The sequence below is a fragment of the Diprion similis genome, chromosome 8, assembly GCF_021155765.1.
Source record: "Diprion similis isolate iyDipSimi1 chromosome 8, iyDipSimi1.1, whole genome shotgun sequence".
Taxonomy (NCBI): domain Eukaryota; kingdom Metazoa; phylum Arthropoda; class Insecta; order Hymenoptera; family Diprionidae; genus Diprion; species Diprion similis.
The window spans coordinates 27,114,844-27,140,391 of NC_060112.1; the positions used below are offsets into that span (position 1 = coordinate 27,114,844).

Below are 25,548 nucleotides of genomic sequence, written 5' to 3' on the forward strand. Positions count from 1 at the left end.
GCGGTTAGTTCAGCTTGCACTTATAGTTGATTTATAAACAAAATTTGTGTACTTTTCAGAAATATCCTATTTTTTTCATTGCAATAATTATATCATTAAATATAAATTTGTAATTAACTACGCAAGGTACGCACACTGCCTACTGCTCAAGCGCCTAGTCAATGGTAAAGTTATGCAGAGCATGTATTATCCCCAGAGTGTAGGTAAGAATCTCGAAACCCTGTATACAGAATTATAAACCAACAACGGCTTAGTTTACCTTGCTGCGATATCAAGTTTCCCGTGTGTAGCATTACATGAAATACAGAACCTGAGATGCTAATGTGTGCGTAATCCACTGTATCATGAGTGTAACACGTGAAAGAAGGTCCACCTTAAAGGTATATTTCCATCGTGCGATATTTGAAGCAACTTGTCGCAGAGTCATATCAAGAACTACTGCACACCTTATACACTACGTCAGATGAGTTTTAGTTTCAAAAGGTTGATCTTATTTTTTTAAGCGAGATATGCGACACGTTACGTAAATAAGATCGGTGAAAAAGCGTATCGTGGAAGTCTGAAGTAAAGTATGATCAGCAAAGCTTTCTCCGGCGCGGGAGTTTAAACTCCTTATCGCGAACCTGAGAGCCCCGAAACTCCGGTAGGTGCGGATTTGAATGAGAATGAAGTTAGTAACGATCACTCATATTTTGCAAAGCCAACTTCTTGAAAGTCATCATAAAATTGTGCAATAATGATTGTGTTCCCTGATGTTTCGTTACGTTAACGTTTAACGTTACTGCCTTCAGCCTCATGGATTTGAGCACCCCTGCGTTAGACTCCGGTAATCCGTCATCTCGTGCGTCCACGGACCCGTGGGTCGGATACCCATCTACCTATCCACCTATACGTAAATGCATCTGTCTGGGTTCGGTCACTCCGTGGTTCGTATCGTTATCCGTTACCACAGGACGCGACGGGCTTTGTAAGCCGCAGTCCTCGAATCCGTCCATACGGAGCTGCGTAGGTTAGTGTTTCCACGTGGATACGGGTAACAGTAGGTATATACCCACGCCACGTTCGCATTTCGAGAGTTGGAATTGAGCGCCGAGGACGGAGACGTGCCACTCGAAGCTGTGGGTGGTAGGTGCGTGGGGAGGAGGGGCAGACTTCCGGTCGTCGAGGAAGTTCGTATTCGGGAACCGCTGCTGCATCGCTGCGGGCGAGCGCGCGATACCGTCGCTATCGCGGCGCGGCGTAGGTGACCAAGGACATAACGTCTTTACGACCACGCCACCTTATATCTAGAGAGAGAGAGAGAGATAGAGAGAGAGCGAGAGAGAGATCGAAAGAAACCCTCAGTGTCGCAATAATCACTTTCACGATTCTTGTCAAACCCTCAAATTATTTAATGACCTCGAGTTCCGCGAGAGATTTTGTTAATCAGATGTACCCACGTACTGGCATGAAAAATTAGGCGACGAAGACTCGGGTTAGGTCCACTGGCTGTGCGGTAGAAACCGAATTTCGTCGAGTTGTGAGGTTGAAATCGAACGGCACCCGCTACTACAATCAACGAGCTGTCAATTAGGCATTACAAATGGCTCGACGTTCTAATAATAATGAACTCACAAGGGTCCGAACTTTCGTAGTCCCCGCGAGCAGCTAAAGGAACCAAGTACCGTGAAATACGGTGATTATGGATCTTCGAAACTGACCCCCAGCGTTTCGTCAGATAGGACTTTGCCCACTTCGTTGACGTGTAAAATGCTAAGCGCATTCACTGCAGATATAAAATGATGTGAAAGTAAAAAGTTGAAGGTGAACTACATATTTGGATTAAGTCATCTTGCCGCTTAGGCTCGCGACGAAAATAATTTTCCATAACTTTGGCTTCAATGAAGGGCTTTTCTGCTTGTGACATTTGCTTGAGATAAAATCTGCCGGACGTGAGGAGGTGACGTAACCGTTCACAGCAACGGTAAAAAATCAAGCGAATCTTAATGGGTTCACATACATATGTGAAAGAATGTCTTTAAATTGATATTTACCTGCCAATTATAATTTAAAAGGACAATAATGCAAATGTGTTTGTAGTGAATACGTACCAATCCGAAAAGGGTAGATCGGGTACGGATAAGTATATTTAAGCTTATTAAAATAGTTGAGGAAAGTGTCTGTGAGGGGGTTTTAGCGAACGGTACGTATCGTACGTACACACGCCAAAGCTGTGCTCCGATACACGCCTTTGATACATTAAAAGGCACGTGCCCCTATCATAACACGGCGTGAATTGTTTTCTGCAACCCTTTAAGTGCCATATCAACTGCAGGGCAAGGCAGCCGTCACGACGGTGGGCATCCATCGTAGCTGCATACCCGTACACGGGTCTGAAACGCACGGTAACACGCACGCATGTCACCTTACGGAAGCAGGGGAGCGCAAAGGCATGTCCTGACTATAAACATTTGCCCTATAACCGCGACCTCGGGCAAACGCTCCTCAACCAGCTCCGCAATTCTCCCCTCGAACTTGAAGATCTCGACTCTCGACGCCTAGCACAGGGCCGCGTCAAGTGGATCTTTGAACCACTGCTCCTGTAAATCGAAATTCTTTGCGGTCGATTGAAGCGGCGGTAGTTATACTTCCACTTGACCGATTAAAACCTCGATGCACAGCTTTTGAATTACTTGCCAACGGAAGCGTCCGATCAACTTCCCTTCTTACACTAGATCGTTACATCCATGCTGATCCCCGCAAAAACACGGTACCTCACGACAGTGTATCAATTGACCGTAAAAATTTATAAGCCACGTGCGATCCGCATTGAGAAGATAACTTGACGCCGTATAAACGTGACTGTATTCATAGCGTGCGTCAGGCGTACGTTCAAAATATGGACACTTTGCGCAACACTGGAATATCGTGTTCTTCGTGACACAAGTTTACATTAGACTTTACGTGCATCTGATTAGAAGACATTTTTTAGCCTCGCACCGTGTATCCACAAATTAGGTGGAAAGCACAACGTACGTGTAGAATTTTCCAAAGCACATATGCTTGATCTCTGCCTATTTATTCGCTTTTCCCCCAAATCAACATCTGACGGTGAACCTTTTCTCAAGAACCTGTGCAAGCCAATGTGCAGTTGTTACAGAAGTGACGTCAAGAGATTTTCTGTTTGCTTCCAACAAGTTTTCACATCGCAGCTTGTTCTGCCCCCCTAAAGAAACCACTTCAGGCGGTTACCTTTATTGGGTATATTTTTTTCTGTCTGCGCGCCGCTGCCTCAAGAGCGTGAAAAAGGGGTGTGCCTACCGCGTCTCATCGTTCAAGCCTCGCGTCTTGCCTCTTGCGGCCCACGACCCTCATCTCGCTCGCCGCACCCCGACACTTTGCTCTGCTTCCTTTCCCTGCGTTTCTCGGCCGCCTCCAGGAGCTATTAATAGGACCCGACCAGATATTTCTGGGACTCTTGCCACGAGGACCATTTTCAATGTGGTGGCAGGAAATTATATTTGTTTCTTTTAATTTTATTGATTTATTTTTCATCCTCCATTCTGTTCTATCACTCTAGACGCTTAATTACTTTCTGCGGAGAAGGAAAATTAATGCAGAAATGTTTATCCCCTCTTCCAAGTGGCTTTCATATATGTATTGTACTATCGCGATACTCACGTCGGTCGGATCACTTCTCAGTAAAAAGCTGAATTACTTCACCGCTGATTTTGTACGACCACGACATTACTAGCGTTTCCTCGTGACGATTCCTTCGAAGCGTAATGACGCTACGTGTGTATTTAGTGAAACCACGATATTAAGCTAGCTCAATGGGTAATCGATTCTACCTAGCTTTTTTCACCACTTCTCAATTCATTGGAAGCCGGAAATTCATCGCCGGAAGTGATAAGGTTGATAACCAGATGATTCAATTTTCTGGTCAAAATCAGTTTGCAGTGAACAAAGGTGGCATACATAGACATATCTATTACGTGTACGAATAGAGGTGCATATATATTCATCCCTTTGTGCTAGTACAACACTCTCAGAAATAAATATATACCTATTACGTGTCAAGCCGTCTGAAACTATCGCCTTCACCCTACTCCTCTTTATTTGGCAATGCAATGCCGACCGCAGCTGATCGTGAGTAAGATTAATGGCGCTTGATAGAACCGTGATCGGATTCGTAAACACCGATACTACTTACACCTGCGTGTCTTCTCCGCAAATGAGCGAGCGAGTTTCTAACAATTCAACGAATTCTATATGCAGTTGGTTGTCAAGCAAGTAAATAGGTAGGTGATAGCATTGATATCCAGCTTACCGAATTACCGTCCTCTCGTCATCCACCGCGTGACGGTCTGTTAGTACTCGGTAACACCCGAGGTACCAATCGCCAAATAAACCTTCGCCTGATCTGATCACGTTCTGTGTTATTTTGATTCATTCGACAATAATCCACAACCTTGGGTCGGTGGACAAGTATACGTATGTCTATAAGTAGCCGTATCAAATCGGCTGACCCTGATAATAAAACTTTTTCAATTTTTATTGTTGGGAATCTGTGCCAGCCATGAAATATTTCATACCTTTTTGCGAACGCCTATTTAAAACTAGTTATTTCGTGCATTCGACGATACGCCTAATCCCTACAAACGTACGGCATTAGAAGCAGTAAATATCAATAAAAACTCCCCTACCCCGTAAGTGAGAGGTCGCCGATGGTTCGAAAAATCTTGCTTTTGACGAAAGAGAAAAACAGAAATAAAAATTTATAGTGATTCAGAGTGATTAACACCTTGAATGCCATAAACATTGCCACTTGGGGCAAAAAAGAATCACTCACAGACAATATTTCTGAAATAAGGGAAAGCATTTTGCAATTGACGTTGTGAATCCTGGTCGGCTCATTGTTAGCATACTTATAGCTTACAGGGCTTCCGACATCGAATGCCATTGACAGTTTGTTACGTGTGTCCTCGTGTTTATCAATTATACTATGCCGTCAAATAACAAGAAAAGTATAAATATCGATGTATCATCCAGTCGACCTGCAAGGTGCGCGCAATGCCTATAGATATACACGCTGTGAGAATTCTGTGTGCAACGCCTCGCCTCAGAACGGAGCAACCGATTACACGACATTCAAAGTGACGGTGATTTTCAGATAGCAAATGGCATGTCGGAGTGATGGTTCGGTTTGAAACGTCATAATATACTCACGTGAATACCGCCTCACTCTTCCGAAAGTACTCTTTTCCAGAATCACTTTCCAGCGAAGAGCCAAAGGCTGTACGGGATGCAAAGTAAAACAGATACAGTTCGTCGATAACAGTGGATAAAAATAAATGTGTAAATAAAGAACAACAACAACAAATTGTCACCACCACACACTTTCCTGTACTCTGACGAAGGCACCGCGATACAATACTCGATGGTATGAGGAGGCAAGTGCGGAGCACGAAGTTGGGCCCCGGGCCGCCATGCACTGAACGTGAACTCGCCTTCGACGTCGAATCTTCGCGCATGCTTTCATCGAGCGCATGGTCGCTACTATTATAGGAAACCTCTGACGCCCCGACATCGTCGAGGAAACAGGCGGCCTCCGATATCGACAAGTCTGTCAGGAACTACCATACCGACTGTAGATATTGTCATGTCCCATTACCAACCACTAGCAGTCCCCTTAATGTGCTGTTTATCATCGTGAAGTAAGGTATCGGGTAACGGTTGGCGGTTCGACAAGGCATACTTGTCCGGTGAGCAGAAATATTTCCGTGGCGTGCTTCATTCACGGTTTTGCCTTGAAGTAGTCACGCGATGTTAGGTACTTGTTCTTGTTGCACAGTAACTGGGTTGGCTTATGCAAGGTGATACGAGAATTTTCTATCGCATAATTTATTTGAACTGTAAGAGCTGAACTTGGGCTCATTGTTAGTTACTCATTATATTTCAAAAACTATCGACCGCAATATTATTACAACTTACATCGCTACTTCAACCGAATACACGATACATCATATTTATTTATTATCATTTTTCTTTTCTTTTTTTAGTATCAGCTCGTGTCTTCGGTTTCGATTTCAAGACATGGGATAATTTATTCGAATTCAAAAAGATTTGTTACCAGTGAGATTAAATTCAAAGCCAACGGCAATTGCAAAGTGATTTAACACTGCCCCTTCACTACTCGCAGAGGTCACCGACGTTTTTTATATTCTTTCTTGTTTTGAGCTATCCTACTTTATAGGGATCTCTTCGTTTTGTTCTTTCGGCACGACAAAACCCATCAAGGCTGCCGAGTAATTGCCAATTCCAGGATCATCAAATACAACCTCATCGTCAACGATCCATCGACTGTACTGAATGATTGAAAATGTTTCGAAATTCAGAGTCTCTGCGACTTCTTGATCCACCTTGGATGTGAATATCCCAAAAATAATAGGGGACTTCAAGGTCCTGCCAACGGAAATTGTAGCCTGAATCAGCGCCGCTCTAACTCCTTTTCGTTCAAAAGATGGATGAACAGACAAAATATAGATCATTAAGTACTCCTCGATGTTCAATGTCTTGTAAATCTCCGCTTGCTTTATCAAGGTGTTCTTCAAATGTAGAATCTTTGGAAGCGCCTCACCTTTCAGAACCTGATTTAAACGTTCATGATGCAATAACTTTGATCATAGAACTTTCCGGCATGAAATTTTAACGACGCCAACCCACGAATCTACGTACCTGCATTCGATTGTAGACCTCTGCCTTGTCACACAGAGCATTTATCCTAATAACCGCAACTCCGACTAGTCGACCAGTGCGTGCGCTCAAGGCGCATATGCTTAAAGTGTCTTTTATCCAAGTAAGCGCCATTTCCAAAAACCTCGTGACAGAGCTAAGGTCTTCGCTGAATTCGCACGACGCACACATTGGATCCTCTTTGATGTAATGATGCTGTGAGCATGAATCATTGAGCAATCTTATTATTCCCGTATCGATGTCTGGACAATGTACGTAAAAGAGTTCCATGAGATAACGATTTCGCTATTCGAAAGCTGCCACCAATCACCTGGAGGTCAAGCAATGTCAGCTGCTACGATATCAGAACCACGAACTTTTATAAGATTGATGGCTTCGTCATAACGCGTATCTTTCAGACTATGAATCTCAAAGTCTGGCGTCATATCCCAGATTAGTGGCGCAAACATCCTTGCCCGAGCCACCATCATAGCTTCGTTTTGCGAGGGGTCGTTGTCGTCCATCTTGATAAATCAAATTTAATCAAATTCAGCTAGTTTCGCTTCACCTTTCGGTAAAATAACTCATAATTTTATATTGAATTGAGTTACTAAGTTCGGGTTAAATTATTTTTTAAACCGACTTTCATGACATTTACGCGAGACAAAACTGAAGCAATCTTCGGCCATATCGATGCGTCCAAACGAATAGACTTCGAACAACAAGTGACAATATATACGTATATACGATCTGCCTGAAAATATCAAACCTATTCACCTGAAAAGTTTGACATAAACAATTGATACAAGCATGGAGACTTTTCGACCATGTAAAGGGAAATAACCTAACTGAAAATCATTTCAACGGTCCAAATATGGATGCAAATGACAAGACCACTAAATATGACCCTACCGCTGAACTGTTCCAATGCTCTTCAGATTACATCGTCGATGTGGCATGGAAGGAATCTTCTGTCAGCTCTCATAAGGCAAAAAATATCAATGCTGCAATTATCTGGGGGCGAATGAGTATCGGTGTCAGAATCGTCGATCTGACGAAGAACAGGTTCGACGAGGCGCTTAAACTTATAAAAGTATTATCCAAGCCACGGACTGCAATATCGAATAAAAGACATTAGTCCACTTACCGAGTGAACATGTTTGGTGATATTCTTCTAGGAACAGTTCTTCGTCTCAGAGCCGATGTGTAAAGCGACCCTACTAAGCAGAGACAATACATCCATACGGACCTATCTTAACCTGATATCTGTCTGGATGAGTGAGATGCAATGCATATGTGCCATACACGAAGGTAGTGGAAAGCTGGTTGGAATTGCAGTGGCGACTGTCAACAAGAAAGCCGATCAATCAATGGACGCAAGTCGAATCTCTGTGAGATTTTAAGAGTGTTCAATAACTTTGTGCGCTTATGAATGTTTAAGCACACTTTCTACGAAGTTATTCGCTCAGATGAGAAACTCATCAATTTCAAAACTGACTCGATACTTCTCTCAACCCAGATGAGTCAAGGGGAGGCAATTTTCAAAATTCTGAGCCTGAAAAGCTGCCTTTTTGGGATGGCACGTCTTTACGACAAATACGAAATCAACGAATACTTCCGTTTGCACCTTTTATGCGTGGACAGTGCCTTTCAGAATATGGGCATCGGTACGGATTTAATGCGTTCTTGCGTTGATTGCTCTCGGCGATTACAGATGCCGGCGTGCATCGGTGCATTCAGTTCAGGAGCTACTCAAACCATTGCGGAACGGCTCGGTTTCGAAACTTTGGCCGATATTCCATACAAAGAATACGTCCCACCAGAAAACGTAAGGACCCCATTTTTCGATGTGGCTGTTGGGAATTATTCAATAGCATGCATGGGTCTCCGGACACCGGTACCCAAAGAACACTTTGAAGTTGCGGCCAAGACAACTTCAACAACGCCGTCTTCCAAGCAGCAGAAGAAAAAAGGTAAATAGAATCAAAAACAGTTGACATGAAATACCAATGAAAGGTAGAAAATTACGGTCCCTACATCGGATAGATCTCTTCAGGGAAACCTTGTAATCACAGTGTAAGGAGGGTGGATACACAATGAATGTTGCGGGGAAATTTGAATAAAAATCTCGTAACTAGACGTAGACTAAACTTATTTTCCATTTGGGAAGAATATACTCTATTATACTTCAAAGTGTGCCATCCATTACTTTTATTCTAGCATGAAAAAAAATTTCTTTCATAATATCAACAACGATTCTATAAACTGAAACGTGTTGATTTCTGAAGAGCACTAAGTTTTTCAAAACGCAGAAACATGTTAGAAATTTAAACACTGCACTGTGTCGCACAACATACTCAATTAAGAATTAGCACCGTTATTGTTTATAACAGAATTTATACGAATATTTACATCATACTGCAATATTCCGTCGACTTGAAAAATCAACCTTTTGAAAATGTATTATGCTTATAAGTCTATCGAGAGTTCCTCCCGAAAGGACCTGCTCGACAATTGCAACTCATTTATGTTACAAGCGTAGCCAACTTCGCAAGAACATCGCCAGCATAGTAGGCACAATGCGGGGGATTGAGTTTTACTGTCACTTGTCAAGAATCAATGTGAGCCAATCAAAACCAAGCAAGTTGAATCGCGTGCGCTACGAGCAGGTCGTTTCATGAAGAACTCTCGGTATTACATATTTAATTAAGAACACTGTTGACGCAAGTTTCTATGCACCTTTCTGATTACTTGCCTTAACAGGAAAATTTTTACCCTACAATTCATCTTTCGAAGGACGTGCATCGTTTGCGTCAACATAAGATAGTCCTTGCAGGGGCAAAGTTGCCCAGAACTGCATTCTTTCTGGTAGAAGGTTGTAGGCCATATACAACTCTTGGGACCCTCCAATGTGCAAATACTCGAGATTATGTGTCCGTACTGGCAGCCACTTGACAGGTAGAGTTGGTGTTACTTCAGGTGTTGGATTTCTGCAAGTATTCAAGACCAGGTTATCTAATCAGTTGATCTAATTGATTATAACAATTGTCCACCATATGCTTACCCGGACTTGGCGAAATTAGCCCACAGGCTAGTGATGATGTCGACAATCTTTAAACTTTCCTCGCTTAAAGTAACATCTTTGAAAAGCTGCTCACCGACTGGGAACAAGTACTGGAGTTCATCAGCGTGACTGACACCATAGTCATGATCAGGATCCCCGAATATACTACTAAATGACACATCGCCTCGATAAGCGAAATAGTAGTAGAAAATTGGCGAAGCCATAGTGTCGAGGTAATCTCTGACTGCATTATCGGCAGCTACGTTGAACCACGCGTCCGAATACATCTGCGTCAGAGTTTCAAAATAGCAAAGGTATAACCTAGGATACCAGCCTTAACGAAAACAATCCCAGCGACCGCTGTGTCGGATTATGTTTAATTCACCATACTTACATCTATGATGTTGTACCTGGTCGAGTTGTCTATTGGTAGATCGCCAAGATAAAATTCTCTTATTCTTTTTGCAACTTCCGAGTGATGTTCTTTTGGGCAATGATGCTGGTACATCAGTGTTGTCGGGGCCCATTTTTCAAAATCTTTATCGAGCAACTTCGCCTGCTCTCCGTTATTTATTCCATAGATTTCTTCAAAAATATATCCAAACTTATTTTTTGTATGTTAACGTATTGCATTAACAAGAAATAAAATGATGCACTCACCGGGCACTTTGAGAGACCCTTCATGGGACGTGATTCCAGTCATCCAAGGAACGTCAACTTGCCGACCAAATTTCAAAGCCGTTGCTGGGTCTTCAATCAGAAATGCTCCGGGATGAAGCGGTTCGACGACTGGCCGAAATGGGATCATCGGACAATATCCGAATTCCTAATGAAATAGTGTAACAAAAATCTCGTTATGAATATTATTAAACCAGCCGCATAGTATAGCTTATACGGGTAGATCGCGAAGCGAGAAATCGATATCTAGTCTTATTTCTACAGTCAGAGTATTAGAAATTATTTCTCAACGATTGCACAGTGTTACAAATAGGAAATAAATTGAATTTACTTTAAAGATTTTGCATATTCTATTAGCTCTGCGTCAATAACGATGGCGTCGAAAAAATGCTTTTGCAACATGTATCCATTTCAGATTAATTCAGAATATGAATCGATCACCTGCATACCTTGATCACTTTCAAATTGCTCAATGGCTCTCTTAAGAAGTATTCTAATACTCACAACCGGTTAAGAAACCCACATGTAGTTCCCTTTACAGATCACTTATGTTCCAGTATTCATTGCTCTCCTACTAAGCATTCATCCAATTGGATTTCATCAATTGACGAGGCAAGAAAAAATGTATGCTTTTTACACAGTGCGACTTGTAATTAACGTCGCTAGCAAATGATTACATCGATCCGCAAAGAAAGTAATGACATATTCGCTCTATTTGCTATCTGTAGTATATTATAATTTAACCACAACTACTATACTCTGGGACATTTTGCTTCACTCCGCTTATCAAGATTTAAACGGTCGAGTGAACTGCAGGATGCTTGTTTATTCTACTTGCTTACTCTATACAGTCCTTAGTTATTATTTTGCAAACAATTTATTATCTGTATTGTCAGTTTAACTATCAAACTTTCAAAATTCTTATTCGTGTGTTCTTATGCGTGTTCAGCCGCACACTTAAAAGAATACTATAGTCAGTATTCACTCAAAGAGAGTAAAATTTCACTCTTTTTCGCCATTGTCCCAGCCTACGCAACACTGAAGCGAAAACAGTGTAGTCAACTCAATTCTACGTACAATTTTGAAAAGAAATATTCAAAAACTTTTTTGTTTTACATGAGAATAAATCCAGGAAATGCATATCTGCAATCAGTGGTAATTGTATTACAGGAATGCATTTGCATTTTACCATTGCATTTAAATTGCGCTGACTGCGGCAATTTCACATTATCGCTGCGTATAGGCTTTAATAATAGTCGAGACGAATGACATTTTACTCATCGTCAATCGGTAAAGACTGACTATAGCATCCTGTAAACTCATACAGTGCTTACCTGAAAATCGCGATCCGTAGCTGTGATATCGACAGCATCTTTTGTACGCAGGCATTCGATAAGTTTGGCGGTATCATCCTGGTCGCAATCCATGAGCTGCCCGAGGCGCCGCGTCTGTCTGATGGCGAGCCCTGGCCTTGTCAATACCCATGGACAAATGGCTGTACCGCTCTCAGAGATACCGCGATGAAACAAACCTGATTTAAATACCTTGATTTATATCGTACCTCTAAATTGAAACAATCAATTATCGAGACCTTATGAGGCTCCTACACAGAGTTTGAAGCTAGTATTGTGTATAAATTTATAATGTGTAATGTGAATCTCTATTCAACAAGTGTTTGCGAAACGAGATGTTGAGAAACTACCGAAAAGTTGACAAAATACACAATTCGCGATCAGCTTTAACAAAAAAAGATTGATGCAGAATATTACACCTTGAGCGGATCTTAGAAAAATCGAATTGCGTTTCATAGTAGAGGTCTTTAATGAGATGTGAAAGTAGATACATGGATCTAATTGACGCTGTTAATATACCATTTTATTTCCTTATTGAGGTGAATCCACCGTGAAGTAGAACGACTATTTCCTAAACCTGTTTAGACGTAATATAATATTATAAGACAGTATCATATGCATTTACTGTCATGCATACTGGATTTCTGAAATATGCGTGTTTATACTCAGACGCGCGGTGTATCGTTGCTTATTTTATATCCTAAATCTATCATTTTCTGGAATATACACAGCTACAATAATTACGCCCAGGTCGTTGAATCGCTTAATACCCGATGATGCAGCGTAAACAAATTTTTTTAATACAATTATGACTGATGAAATCAAAATTTGATCACTGTTTTTTCCACCGAGTAGAAAGATTTTTCTGTATCGAATCAGCGGGTATTAAGGGGTGCCATACCCTTAAAATTTCACAAAATCGATTTTTGCTTTACTTAATTATTTCATTACGTGAAGTGTTAATTTTCACTTGCGACAAAAATTTTGTAAAAAATCGAACGAGCGCCATTTTGAACGTAACGTACAAAGCTCATGTTTGAAGAAATTCTTTCTTTCAAGCGAAACAAACTTTTCAACGGGTGTCACGATAAAAATTTGCAAATTATTTTTCGCGCAACGCCCTAATGTATATATAATATTCAAACAAGCTACGCTGCGTGTTCGTTAATCGCAGAGATCATCTCTTCAACGAAAATTCAATGGGATTTAAAAAATATTTCACTTCTGTCAGACTCCAACCACATTAAATGATCAGAAACAGGGATCTCTCACTTTGCATCCACAGGATGAAACATACCTTTAGAGAGAGGGCTCATCATATGGAAATTTACGCTAGCACCGCCAGCACTTTCGCCGAAGATGGTCACCCTGTTTCTATCACCACCGAAGGCGGCGATATTTTCTTGAATCCAGCGCATTGCTTGGTTCTGATCCTTCAGTCCGTAATTGCCAGGGGACGCCATGTCTTCCGTGCTCAAAAACCCTAATGGACCTAGTCTGCAAAAAAATGATAAAATCACTATCATATAGCCATTCTATTGTTTTCTCAAATTATAACATTGACAGACAGTACGTACATTGAGTGATCTGTACGTCAGCGAGTAATTGTTTTGTAAATGCAATAATTTAATACTCGTCCGTTGTTGGTCCTTGAAACAGTATTCTGCTTAGTCACGTATAATAAGCACCTCGCTAACGTTCAATGTTACTTTTGCGAAGACAACGATAGAGAGGAATCATTGAAATTATTTCAAATGTCGGTTGAATTTGAAATTAGACATAAAGATTCGGAATCACAAATCACCTGAAGTTCATGGTGACGAGAATGACATCATGATCAAGGAGAAACTTGGCGTTATAAAACTCGGAGTGACCAGCTCCCGCGATCCAGCCGCCCCCGTGGAACCAGACAAGAACCGGTAGAGCTGGATGCGGATTATCGAGATTACCCGGACCAGAAGTCGGTAATTTCGGAGTATAGACATTCAAATACAGGCAGTCCTCGTTCCCGACAATCTCTTCCTGATGAACGTAGATGTTTCGCTGTACACAGATTTCCGCATCTTCTTTGGCTGACCGAACGCCGTCCCAACTGGCTGTTGGCCTTGGAGGCTACCAACATTGAATAGATCTATCAATATCATGGACTTGCAAGGTTATACCGTCAAGAATATAAATTATTCAATACTTTCAAATCAGTGCTGAAAATCAATAACGTACGCATGAAAACAACGACGTGCAAGTCACCCATTCGCATCAAAATTTCGTAAGTTGAAGTATCAAATTGTAGACAACTGCCCTTGACGAGACGGAAAGTAGGTCTTTCGATTTCAGTTACACCACTTTTCCTCTTTTTCTACCTACAATTGCCGCTTAGATTATTTATCAAATAGGAAAGAGCTAATGTTTAAGATCTTTGAAGCGTCTTCGAATCTTTAGTTCAACGGCGTAGTAACGGTGAGGTACTGGAAACTTTCACCACCATCATTCCATCGCGCGCTAATAATGATCAGTAGCTACCTTTATAAAGTTACAGCTTAGAATTTTCAAGCATAAGCGTCGACCTGTAATTTAGAATTGTGTTTAGATAATTCAAAGGCAGTAAGAATGAAAAATTTCGTATGACAATAATGGTGTCGCGTTTACGTCCTGGACTTTATAGTTTCGTTTCATAAGTTTATAAATATGAAAAATATATATTGGTCCAATTCTTCTGGGACTGATTAATACCTTTGGACTCTTGATTGTTCGAACGTCTTATCAGTAGGCTTAGGGAATGATAATAGTCGATTCGAGGGGCCCAAGTGCTTTTCTACGATCGTATCTGGTGATTTCATAAAAATCGTAAAAGCTTTAGACACACAAATCGTGAAAGCGAGAGTATTATTCACCGGTTATTATAAAGATGTTGTATTATTACGTAGACGTTTTATGCTCTTCACATTAGCATACTATTTTTCTCGATGCACCTTAATGATCGCAGAACCTTAATGAAATGCAGAAATTTGAATCTCATACCCGACTTACCTATACAGTCAGAGCCAGATCAAAAAGTTCTTGGATTTACAGTTAGGGCAATTTAGGCAACTAAACAAAATTGGTAACAGCGAGATTTTTTTATAATTCACTTATCCTGAAGTAATTTGCATATCTCGCAAAGAGTCTTAAACTCAAAAGTTGTCCTGCCGACTGGTCAGCCCGATATAGATGAAGCTTGATTAGATGGATTTACAATGCGTAAAACTAAATATCTACATAACCGGTTTTGCGCCACACGTGCGGTTGAATTGAGTGAGAGAAAAACTAAATATAATATCTTCGCAGCAATGTATCATTTTATACCATTCCTCATACCGTACGCCAATTTCCAATTTTCAACACTGTTCTGACGTTGAGTATTCACTATATAATGATCGGTATGGCCTACTTCAAAATGTTAATAGATGATTTTCGTTTCACTTGAATGGAAGAATTCATTAAGTCATCTAAATGTGTGGTCAAGAGAGCCAAAGTAAATATTTATTTGTTTTGATTGAGGATCTATCGTTGTGAAATTGTTTGATTAATGCAGCTAAATTTTGTTAGACGAACAAAAGTATTTTATTGAATTCAGTAAGTATGTCGTTCTCGCCGCATTTAGTTGCGTCAAACGAATATTGCTTAACGCAAATAATAGTTCTTTCCCTTCGTGTATATGTGCTAGGGATATATAATGTAATTCTGATACAGTACCTGGAATCTAAGTTCTCCGATAGGCGGAAGGGCGTAAGGGATTCCCCTGAATCCAGCGTATTCTCGCCCTTTTCTCGTTTTCATCAGGACACCCACGAGTGTGCCGTTTTTTATTTTCACTAGCGGGTCGACGTCATTCGAGGAGTTTCCTTGCACTGCGATGGCGAAACAGCAGATTACACCAAGCGTTGCAAATGCACTTGTCATTTTTATTACAAATCTTCTTTGGTTCGTTGGTTTCCTTTGACCACCACCCACGCTCAGACGTAAAGTACGCTATTATGAACCACGGCTCAGTAATTTACCAAAAATCAGACCCACGTGAATCAGTTATTCTAATCCTATCATCACCGAGAATTTTATCGATGCAAATTTACACCGACCAGTTGAGCAAACCGATTCAGTGAATAGATGCAAACACTTTGCTTATACAATACGCTACAAATGATAAGATGAATACGAACCCATGTAACCACCTCCCGAACGGTGGAATAAGGAGTGGTGGAACACCAAACTACGAAAAAAGAGAGAGGGAACGTACTGACGCAATGTAGTATATCAACTTGTATGAAGGACAAGCCGATAGAGTCATAGACAACTTCCCAACAGAATTCCCAACCTTATGATTAAAATAATGTAAGTAGCGGTGAATTCAAAGTCTACGATAAGCCAACTTAACCTTCTTATCAGGGATAAGCCTTAGAAGTTCGAAAATTTAACCACTCTTCTGTTACATTGTATACAGAGTGAGCGAAAACTAAGAGTTTCAGAACCGTTTTATTCCACATGTTGTTTAATCTGGGATGTCATATTCTTGTGTTTTCAGATTTCATAGATATTACAAAACCTATTAAGATCTTTGCAATTAAAACGGTTGCCTTGCTTTCAACAGTACGTAGTTCTGTAGCCGATAACGCTGAACAACGATTCCTATGTCAGTATAAATTGTAAATATCTCAGATTTGTACACAACTCTCTGAGGGCTAGTCACATAAAAAATCGAAATTATACTTGAGAGGTGAATAAATACAATTCCCCGTTAACATTTTTCATGGTCCACTTTACCGAGTGTCTCGTCTGTCGACGATCGCTATTTGGTATATTGAGCACCTATTGACTATTGTACACTGTTGTATTTTCGAATGGTAAAGTATGGTAACAGCGACAGGTTTTTGAAAATCCCTCGAGAATTTCCTGCACCATCATGATTCACAATCAGTGCTTTGGTATTCTATCGGGAAACGTGGAAAATTAAATCCGCCGGTCAAACAGAGATCTCGTAGTGCGGCGGTCGAGTCGCTGAATAATCTGAGAAGTAGCTTCGGAAAAGAAGATCGGTCTCGACTCTACCTACTCAGGGTAATGTATGATCCACAATGTGACTCGATTTCTATCCAGCGGTTCGTTTGAATTTTCGTTTGGCGTTTCTGACCAATCTTTCTCACGATGCGTCTGCATTTAACTATCGCGATGGCTGAGGGGTTCCCCAATGATCAATCCCCTCATTGCGTCAGGAGAATGCAACTCTGGGCACTAGGGGAGACGCGCTGTATTTTCGGGGTTGGATCAGGGAGAATCAACCCTCAGCGAATCACCTCAAAGAGGCGATGCCAGAAGCCTAAGCATCAATGTCTACCGCCATTTTGCCAGCACGAGACTCTTTCCATTGCAAGAATGTACAAGCCTCAGCAACTCTTTAATGCTGTCACTCAATAAATTCCATATCTCATTAATTAGCGTGATTAGAAATCTTGACTATTTAAACAATTCGTAAAATGGAGAAAAAGATCAAGTTGAAGACCAAACTAGAAGTATACCTACATTTTCTTCTGCAAGTGGTCACAATTTCTAGGGCACTTGGGGACAATTATAAAATCAGATATTTACTATTTTCTGATGGGTTTTGCGCTCGACTACTTTTCAGTAATTGTAAGCTGTTAACAATACCCAACGTTTTTAGATATTTCGAAGAACCTCAACTCGTCAGCTACGAAACATGACGATAATATAACGAAGAGAGTTCAGAACACTAACAATAAATACAATCAGAAGATTAATTTTGAAACCACCGAGAATATTAGTGATAATTTAATTTCAAATGAGACACGACGTTTTGTACAAAATTGTTCTGGACAAGGATATTAATAGAATTAATTAGCACGTAAATATCCTTTCTATTCTGACACTACCTATAATTGATAGCAACATAATCTCAGCTGGTATGAACGAAAGAAATTGCATCAAAATATAATATTTCCGATGAATACTTCAGCATCTACTTCATATGAAATTATTCAAATTAAGAATATTGAAAGAGGCTGTATAGTAATAATCTGGCATTGAATTTCGGCTACTTGCACAACTTTGCCATTATACTTTTATACACGTACACGTCTATACACAGATGCAAATACACGCGTTAGAGCGGATGAAACATCGTGGAATTATATAATAAATAGCTTATCGCGTTACATTCGAGGTATGCTTCGGTTCGTTGTTCGGATATTTCGTCTCGTTATTTCTACTGCTCATAATTGTCGAACATTTATTACTTGAATTAATAGAACTACGATTAAATATTTGGTGCCTATGTTGGGATCATTACTATTATTAGTAGAAGTAGTAGCAGTATGAGTAGAATTAGTAGTATGATATTTTTCTTAGATGCGAATAGATTGTTGAACCAAAACAATATCAGTGTCTAATTACACTAGCTGTGTACGTCTTCCTTAAAATATCACATCCGAAGTCAATTCCGAATGTTAAGAAAGTACGCGATTAGAAATAGATTGACTCGTTGGAATTGGAAAAAAATTATAAGATATCAGTTCTTTCTGAAAATAGATCCAAACTATTGCAGTCAAGTTTTCCAATTGGTGGCGCCGTCTACAGTAAGAACCGGGACCTAGTACGTAACTCGTGATAATCCCGTATCTTGCCGCCATTTTCATTTCGGAGCATGACTAGTATTTTTTTCTTCTTCTAAGAAACAACGAGCACGCCGCTGATACGAAAGTATGAAACGTTTTCGTCGATAATATGAAATACATTTTTTCCATTATATAGTAAACTTGTCGCAGAATGACAAATACGTACCAATGATATTTCCCAGTTTTCTTGTTTTTAAAGCTTCTGCATAAGATCTAATTTGGATGGAATGCATCGTCCCTACGAAGAAACATGTACCGACACAATCATTTTAACGCTTCAAAGTTCACGCCCTCATCTTCCCATATTACATAAGACGGCTTGCGAAAAGGCTGCTGGAGTATCGTACCTTCGAATGTCACGAGAAAATATAGAATCATCCGGTCGAATTAAGCAATGCCTCGATTCGCTCGCCAGCATGTGCCATTGTCTTCTATTTGAATAGATCCAATGAGTATTCTAGTAAACTAGGCTTATACCCTAGACCTTGACAGGGGCGGCCCGAGATGAGAGGGGTGATTTTGCCCTTCACCCAAGCTAAGCAGTACAACGCCCTGCAGTACAACGCAAGATATCTAAAAACTATGCGCTCGTTCACTGCATTATTTCTCGAAAGTATTTGTAGACTGCGCCTCTCCTCCTCTATCCTCTTTGTTACTAACGAAATACCTCAATAGAAGTAAAAGTACAAATTACAATAGTAGGTATCTGTATGGACGTATATGTTTTACTAACGCGGACTACCAGATTTTCGATTGCGACGCAAAATACGCTAGGTCGAATTTTAATTGCTTCCTGTTTTCCTTGACCTTCGCGGTTCTTGCAATCACTCCGTTTACCTACCTCTCGTCGCAAGCAATTGTTCAATCGATTCAATGCCACTGCGTTCTTTGCAGTTTCTTAATGTATCTTGCTTTGCTTAATAATCTAACCAGCTGGTATTTTAGCCGTGTTTGCTTGAAGATTCGAATTTTTATACAATTACCTTTAATAGTGGGCACTATTTTCTTCAACGTCGAAATTTTCCCCTCAGTATTTGTATGGCTGGGACCTAAAAAATCAAAAACCACCGTCATTCATCCGAAAACAACGTCGGTCAATATTTTTAATAATAACAAGTTTTGTTGCAATTACGCAGCATTCTGGAAATGTTAGTAGCTCTCGGTCCCATTTTAGCAATTACACTAATATGCGACTGATTCGAGTTGGAGTCGAATTTTACAAAGCTGCAGGAACTCCTGGCTGTTCCCAACTCCAAATAAGTTAGCTCATCAAGTATTAACTACAGATAAAAAGTAAGATTCTTTCCAATGAGTTGCATTCGACGCCCACTTTAGTGATTGGGATGATGTTATTTTTTGTGTTGATCAAAATGAAATTTTTCCGTTTCTTATTTTCTGCTTCCAAAAGATTTGTAAAGTTTGTGTTTATTAAAATAATTACTGGTATTCCTAACAGAAAGAGTTAAAAATCGTTTTTTAACAGATTCGTAATAGACTAATAAATAAAGAGGACACAATTAAAAATTAATAAGTGTGTGATTACACTGGGCATTAAATTAGATTAAAGGGTATGTCATGTGTGAGAGGGTTTGTCTGAATTGAATATGAACCTGTAATAATTCATTGCCTTGGCAAATCTATAAATTACGCATCATACTTTAGTCGTACAGCCATCTATCATGGCTGGTATAATGTGATGTACATCTGCACAAAGAAGAAATTATCCAACTTTGAAAATGACTACATACATGATATAAAGCCGTTGAACAGGCTTTAATTTTCACGCGCACACACTAGTTCTTGATAGCTCGAAAAAATGCATCGCTCGTCGCAGCACCAGCATCGCTCCTTCGAACCTGTAGACTTGTTTTCCCCAAGCAGCGACATTATCTTATCTGAAAAAGCATACGATGTCTCTAAGAAAAATTTTAACTTGGCCTTTGCCTCTTCGGCTTCGCCTTCGCCTCTCCTCAGCCGATTTCCGAGCGTTTTAAAGTACCTAAATATCTACATAGAAATATACCTGAAACAGGTATTTTAGGATTCAAGGGTTGCAAGCATATCCCACGAACAGCGAGGGTTAGGTACCTAGAAAATAACCAAAAGAACCTTCGCAGAGTGGTAAACATTGTCATGAAGAAACGAATATAGGTGTGTACAGACCCACGTATATTACAAATGAATACTGCGCGATAATAATTTTGCGAGCAATTAGGAGAAAACATTTCGTTCATGCGCTGCATTATCGAATGAAGACCAATTTTCGTTCAGGGTCGCTCAGGGTCGGTGAAGGGTCGCATTTTCCTGAGGTCGTTGACCACCTCATGAGAAAATGCAGCCTGATCGATATCGCCCCAACGACGGAACCCCAAAACGGGGTCGCTTGGCAAAGAGAAGTTCGAAGGAGCGAGCGAAGGTGGGGCTGGGATCAGGGTTGGGATCGGGGAATGGGAATGGGATTCAGTTGAACGCATGACACCTCTCCCCCCCCCTCTCTCCCTCCATCCCTCCCTTTCGCCCTTCCTTCGCCCCACTCTCCGCTCACCATCCCTTGTCCATCCTGACGAGCTGCAGATCTTCCGGCCTGCATGTAGATCCACATTTCAAGCGAACCTAAAATCCATGAGCTGCAGATAATACAAAGAAATTCAGTTGTGAGAAAATCAAGGGATCAGTAGCTGATTTCCGTTGACGTCACAAAAAATAAAAAGTAGTATTTGACGCGATACTGTCAAACTTGATTGACGAGCAGCTACGATATTTCTGGACGACGGTTTAGATGCATCAACTAATAAATCCGCGTCATTGTTCTCGTTTCCTCGATACCTGGAACTAATAAATTTCAATAACGTCGAAAAAGAGTTCGAGATACAGCTGCAAGCCTAGCTTCGTATACCATTTCAGTACACCTGGAGAAAAAATGTCAAATTTGTTATGTATTCTCTCGGTAGAGCACCGCAAAACTATCAGCATTCTGATGACGAGTTCGGTACGGTGGCGATATAATTTTCGCGCTCAATAGGTCAACAAAAATGAAGAAGTATAGAAAAGTTGAACAGTGAATACTAAGGACAACATAAACTTCGATTTATTTCCGCTTAATTTTTTGCATTTTTTTCAAAATCCCTCCCGTCGCTAAGAATTGGTATGCAACGCACGCTATGTATACAGGTTTATCGAATCATAAGGGGGTAACGACCTCGTGGATACTGTGAAGTGAGAAGGGAGAGAATCAGCGGCCAGGGGCGGAATGGGAGGATCCGAAAAGGGGAACATCGCGAACGAAAGAGAGTAAGAGTGTAAGGGGTAGGAGAGGATACCATCCTCGTTTCTTCGGTGAACGTTTTTTGTTTTCGTTGGCAAATGGCGGTAGTCCTTGAGCAATATGGCCTCGAAACTAGGCCAAGATCGGTATGCGTGCTTACCTGCAGTGCACTTAACGTCCACGTGCGCGTAATAGGCCGATGAAGAGGAATGCGTGCAGAGACTGAACATAGGTAGAGATGAGGAGATACCAGCCACGTTGCGTTGACTTCGATGGGTCACCGATAGATTTTCGTCTTTGCTTTTTTGCTTTGACGGTAGCGTCTCTTCATGGTACGTTGTAAATACCAATACCGGTTGTCATTAGTAACGATACCACGTACACCGATGATGAATTTTCGATATCGGACACAAGCGCCTACATTGTTACACACAGAGCCTGGAATTCGGATTGATTGTAACGTTTGCCAGATGAAAACAGCCGTTTGTCGAACGACGATAACAGCGCGGGTAACGGACGAAGTATATATCAGCCAGACCCGAGCCAATATTCTTCGAGTATTCTCAGAAGGACACGATACCATTTCTCTATTATTCATCGAACTCCTGAATCGACTGCTGCCGTTAATTAACCACTAGGCTGGAAATAGGCAACTGTACCCGAGCCCTAGCCGCACAGAATAGAGTACACCGAGTACAGACTCCGTAACTCCCTCTGCAATTATACAGTTATTTTCGGACACCATTGACAAGTTACAATTCTGCGTATACGCGGATTCCTATGTCGTGGAGTTCGATCGAACGGCGAATGTATACATATAGGGAAATAAAGGGCTTGCGTCGACACACCGATATACCGTAGACAAGTAAGGCCGTCGTTTATAAAACTGAGCACGATTTCGAGATGCTCCGACCATTATACTTCACTGCGGGAATTTCCGGTCGTGTTAGAGTGTTGGTAGGTACGGAACGGAGGAATAAGATAGAAGCGAGGGGAGTGAGATAGGGAAAGCTGGAAAGAGCAGAGTGATAATTTTTGTGGTGTTTGCCAAGGAGGCCAAGGATATCCGGCCAGCCCTCGCCTCGGTATCGCCGGCGTCAGGCACTCGGGGTGCAGTTCCGTGCGGTCGGGGTGCCCTGGGACGAACGGGCAACGACCAACTACCAACAACCGCGTAAATCCCATCACCCTGTGACGTACTGCGACCGACCAGCCGCCTCGATTCTAGGAATCCATGGGCGTAGAAGCGGGCTTACAGACTGCCTGGAATTCCAACCTTGCGCCAACCGAATATCATTATACCTAACTCGAAGACGCCACCCGGTCGTATTACGTACCTCACCTGACTCGCTCTGCCGTGCCGCGGAGCGGAGACGAATTAAATCGATGCCATCTCTCGACTGCGCCGGTTAATTACGTCAAATCGATCGTACTTTAAGTATGAGTAGAAAATATATACGTGAACCCAACGGCCTGCGCATAAACGTATGTGGATTTGAAAACGTAGTAACGTCAACCACTTCCAATCACACATTGCAGTGTATACGTGTACGATTATTCGTTTATCAGCTGGGTGCACAACGGTTGACCTACGGCCGATTGACCAGCATGATACAATTGCATCGTCCGAGGATGTGCATTACGAGAAAACGGAAGCGTGGTCAAGGGCACTGAGAGCGAAGACCGGCCTCCTTATCCGTGGATCGATAAACGCCTGCCCCTCCGCCATATAGTTTTGTTTCTTAGCCGGGTTGACGCGCGGGGGTTGAAGTGAAAGTATCTCACCAATAGCTCCATGTATATCTATCGGGAAACCAACCGGTCGCCGATGGTACAGTTCATCTTCGTGATCGAATATTGTAATACATTTGGAAAAAGAATTTCAACTCACAATTAGCAATGCCAATCACGTATAATCTTTGTAATATCCTACCACAGTTTCTTTCGGCAAGATGTATGAGGCACCCGCGTTACTCGGTTGCTACAATTCCAACTACATGACATCTCAAGTGGGTATCCACGCATTGTCAGTGCACGAGGTACCAGGCGATGACTTGTAGGAACCGTTTAAGGTTTGGTGAATTATTATTATAGCTAATAAGCAGGTATACCCATATTTCACATAGACCTACGGAAAATATTATAGGTAGATATTATATCAATTTTCCGGAGATACAGGCCAACTTGTCATATCCTCTTACATACCTGTTCCGGTATGATGAGTTAAAGAGGTCTGGAGGGACCATAGCGTAAGAACTAAATAGATCCACTTAATTCGTCGCCTTGAAATATGACTATTCACAGCCAAGGGCTGATGCGGACCTTGGCTGATGTGAGACCGGGGTTGGGAATTCGTCCCTTTAGAAATTTTCACTCGAAAGGACGGAGGGAGTGCAGGGCCATCGCCCTGTGTTTTCCCGCGCGCCCTTCGTCGGCGACTCCGATTGGTCGTCAGTCTGGCAACCATCTTTGTTAGAGGCGTGTTCCGGTTGATGCAAGGGGTGACTCACCCCTGCCAAAACGAACCCTGTACACTACAAACTCGCTCGCGTGGATGATGTGTGCGTACCGATATACGCGTACGCACGTAACAACGTCCTACGCACACAGCATACGGATGATCCGTATGCCGGGTATATCTGATACATGTAGGTATATAGGTATCGCGTATATAGGCACCGCCTTCCCCTCACGTCAGACCGCAAGCTCTGCGATCCCTAATCCCATAGCTCCCCTTATACCCAGCAACGGTGAGTAGGAACGGCAGGCATGGAAGCACGCCATTCGGAAAATGGTTTGTCAAATTTTCTTGCAAAACGAGTGTCCAAAAACTCAAATTATACGTTATGTACTCAGTAATTCGACAATAACGTATCCCTATTAACACATTCGCTTCACAACGCGATGATGGTATCAATTAATGTACATTATTTTTATTTCTAAGGTTCTTCTTACAAACCGTCAACTCTCATAGCAGCCAAATAGATACGAGTAGTTACTGTAACATTTGTGAAATGACTTAGGGAAAAATTTTGAAGGGCGTATTGCTGTGATCCATTGCCTCAAAAATCTTCACTGCGACAAGAACACAAATCTCACGAGCTAACAATGCATTTGCTTTCTCATTAGACAATAACTCAATTTCCTCTCCTTTCTTACGCTTTCAAACACCCACGTACCTGGATCCAGCAACGGAAACAGACCCTCGATGAGAGTTCACCCGCCCCCGCAGGACAACGTTAAAGGTGGGTTCCGTGGATAATTCCTGCAAGTTTCCGCAGGCTTAGGATTTAAACCGTGAAGGTCTTCGAAGGTCGAGATTCGAAAACAAACTTGGTACAAGACCCGTTGCATCTCGATAAAAATCCAATGGTTGGCAAGCAGATTACAAAATATGTAAGGCTCGCAAGTTCAACATCAGCGGAAATAGTTATTTTCGTGGGAAGTCCGTATATGTGCACATTCCACAAATTCTATTTTCTGTCCTACCTCCAGTCAAAAATTACAAAGTAGTCGATTTGTTGACGGAGGTAGCGCAGAAAAATTCTTCTGCACCCTCGTACTATACCGAAGCTTAATAGATATTGCAGAAGCGAAGCATCTGTCTATACTAAGAAAAATCGAATCATATATGTAGTCCTGAAGTATCAGTAACAACTACTGGAGAAATAACTTTCATTAGTCAATGCATTTTTTACTCAGAAAAATAAGCAAAATAATTACATTTATGGACGTTGGTATTTATTTTTACCCATATAAACCAAACCAAATAGATTTCAAGCCTCATACCCTAAGTTAGGTAAAAATAACGTT

The 25,548-nt window shown here is 41.4% G+C and overlaps 3 protein-coding genes across 6 annotated transcripts in view; all 3 read right to left on the reverse strand.

Annotated features, from left to right (window-relative positions):
* Positions 1 to 5,265, reverse strand: part of LOC124408481 (amyloid beta A4 precursor protein-binding family B member 1-interacting protein-like) — a 74,788-nt gene extending 69,523 nt beyond the window's left edge. The window contains exon 1 of the mRNA XM_046885427.1: positions 5,209 to 5,265. The gene's annotated coding sequence lies outside the window, so the exon portion shown is untranslated. The remainder of the gene's footprint in view (positions 1 to 5,208) is intronic.
* Positions 5,266 to 6,155: 890 nt separating this feature from the next.
* Positions 6,156 to 25,507, reverse strand: LOC124408828. 4 transcript variants are annotated; one of them, XM_046886066.1, is made up of 4 exons: positions 25,497 to 25,507; positions 7,627 to 7,856; positions 6,718 to 7,238; positions 6,156 to 6,629 (listed from the first exon to the last, which is right to left on the reverse strand). In XM_046886066.1, the coding sequence occupies exons 3-4, from the start codon at positions 7,003 to 7,005 to the stop codon at positions 6,225 to 6,227; spliced, it is 693 nt and encodes a 230-aa protein (XP_046742022.1). In that variant the 5' UTR covers positions 7,006 to 7,238; positions 7,627 to 7,856; positions 25,497 to 25,507; the 3' UTR covers positions 6,156 to 6,224. The 4 variants fall into 4 exon arrangements, with proteins under 4 accessions (XP_046742022.1, XP_046742023.1, XP_046742021.1 ...); XM_046886067.1 differs by lacking the exon at positions 25,497 to 25,507 and having other exon boundaries at positions 6,718 to 6,930; positions 7,627 to 8,129; XM_046886065.1 differs by lacking the exon at positions 25,497 to 25,507 and having other exon boundaries at positions 7,627 to 8,129.
* Positions 9,443 to 15,924, reverse strand: LOC124408827 (venom carboxylesterase-6-like). The gene is made up of 8 exons (XM_046886063.1): positions 15,541 to 15,924; positions 13,613 to 13,920; positions 13,106 to 13,305; positions 11,791 to 11,987; positions 10,439 to 10,604; positions 10,173 to 10,363; positions 9,779 to 10,065; positions 9,443 to 9,704 (listed from the first exon to the last, which is right to left on the reverse strand). Exons 1-8 carry the CDS (start codon positions 15,745 to 15,747, stop codon positions 9,491 to 9,493), a joined length of 1,770 nt encoding a protein of 589 aa, XP_046742019.1. The 5' UTR covers positions 15,748 to 15,924; the 3' UTR covers positions 9,443 to 9,490.
* Positions 25,508 to 25,548: the final 41 nt, after the last annotated feature.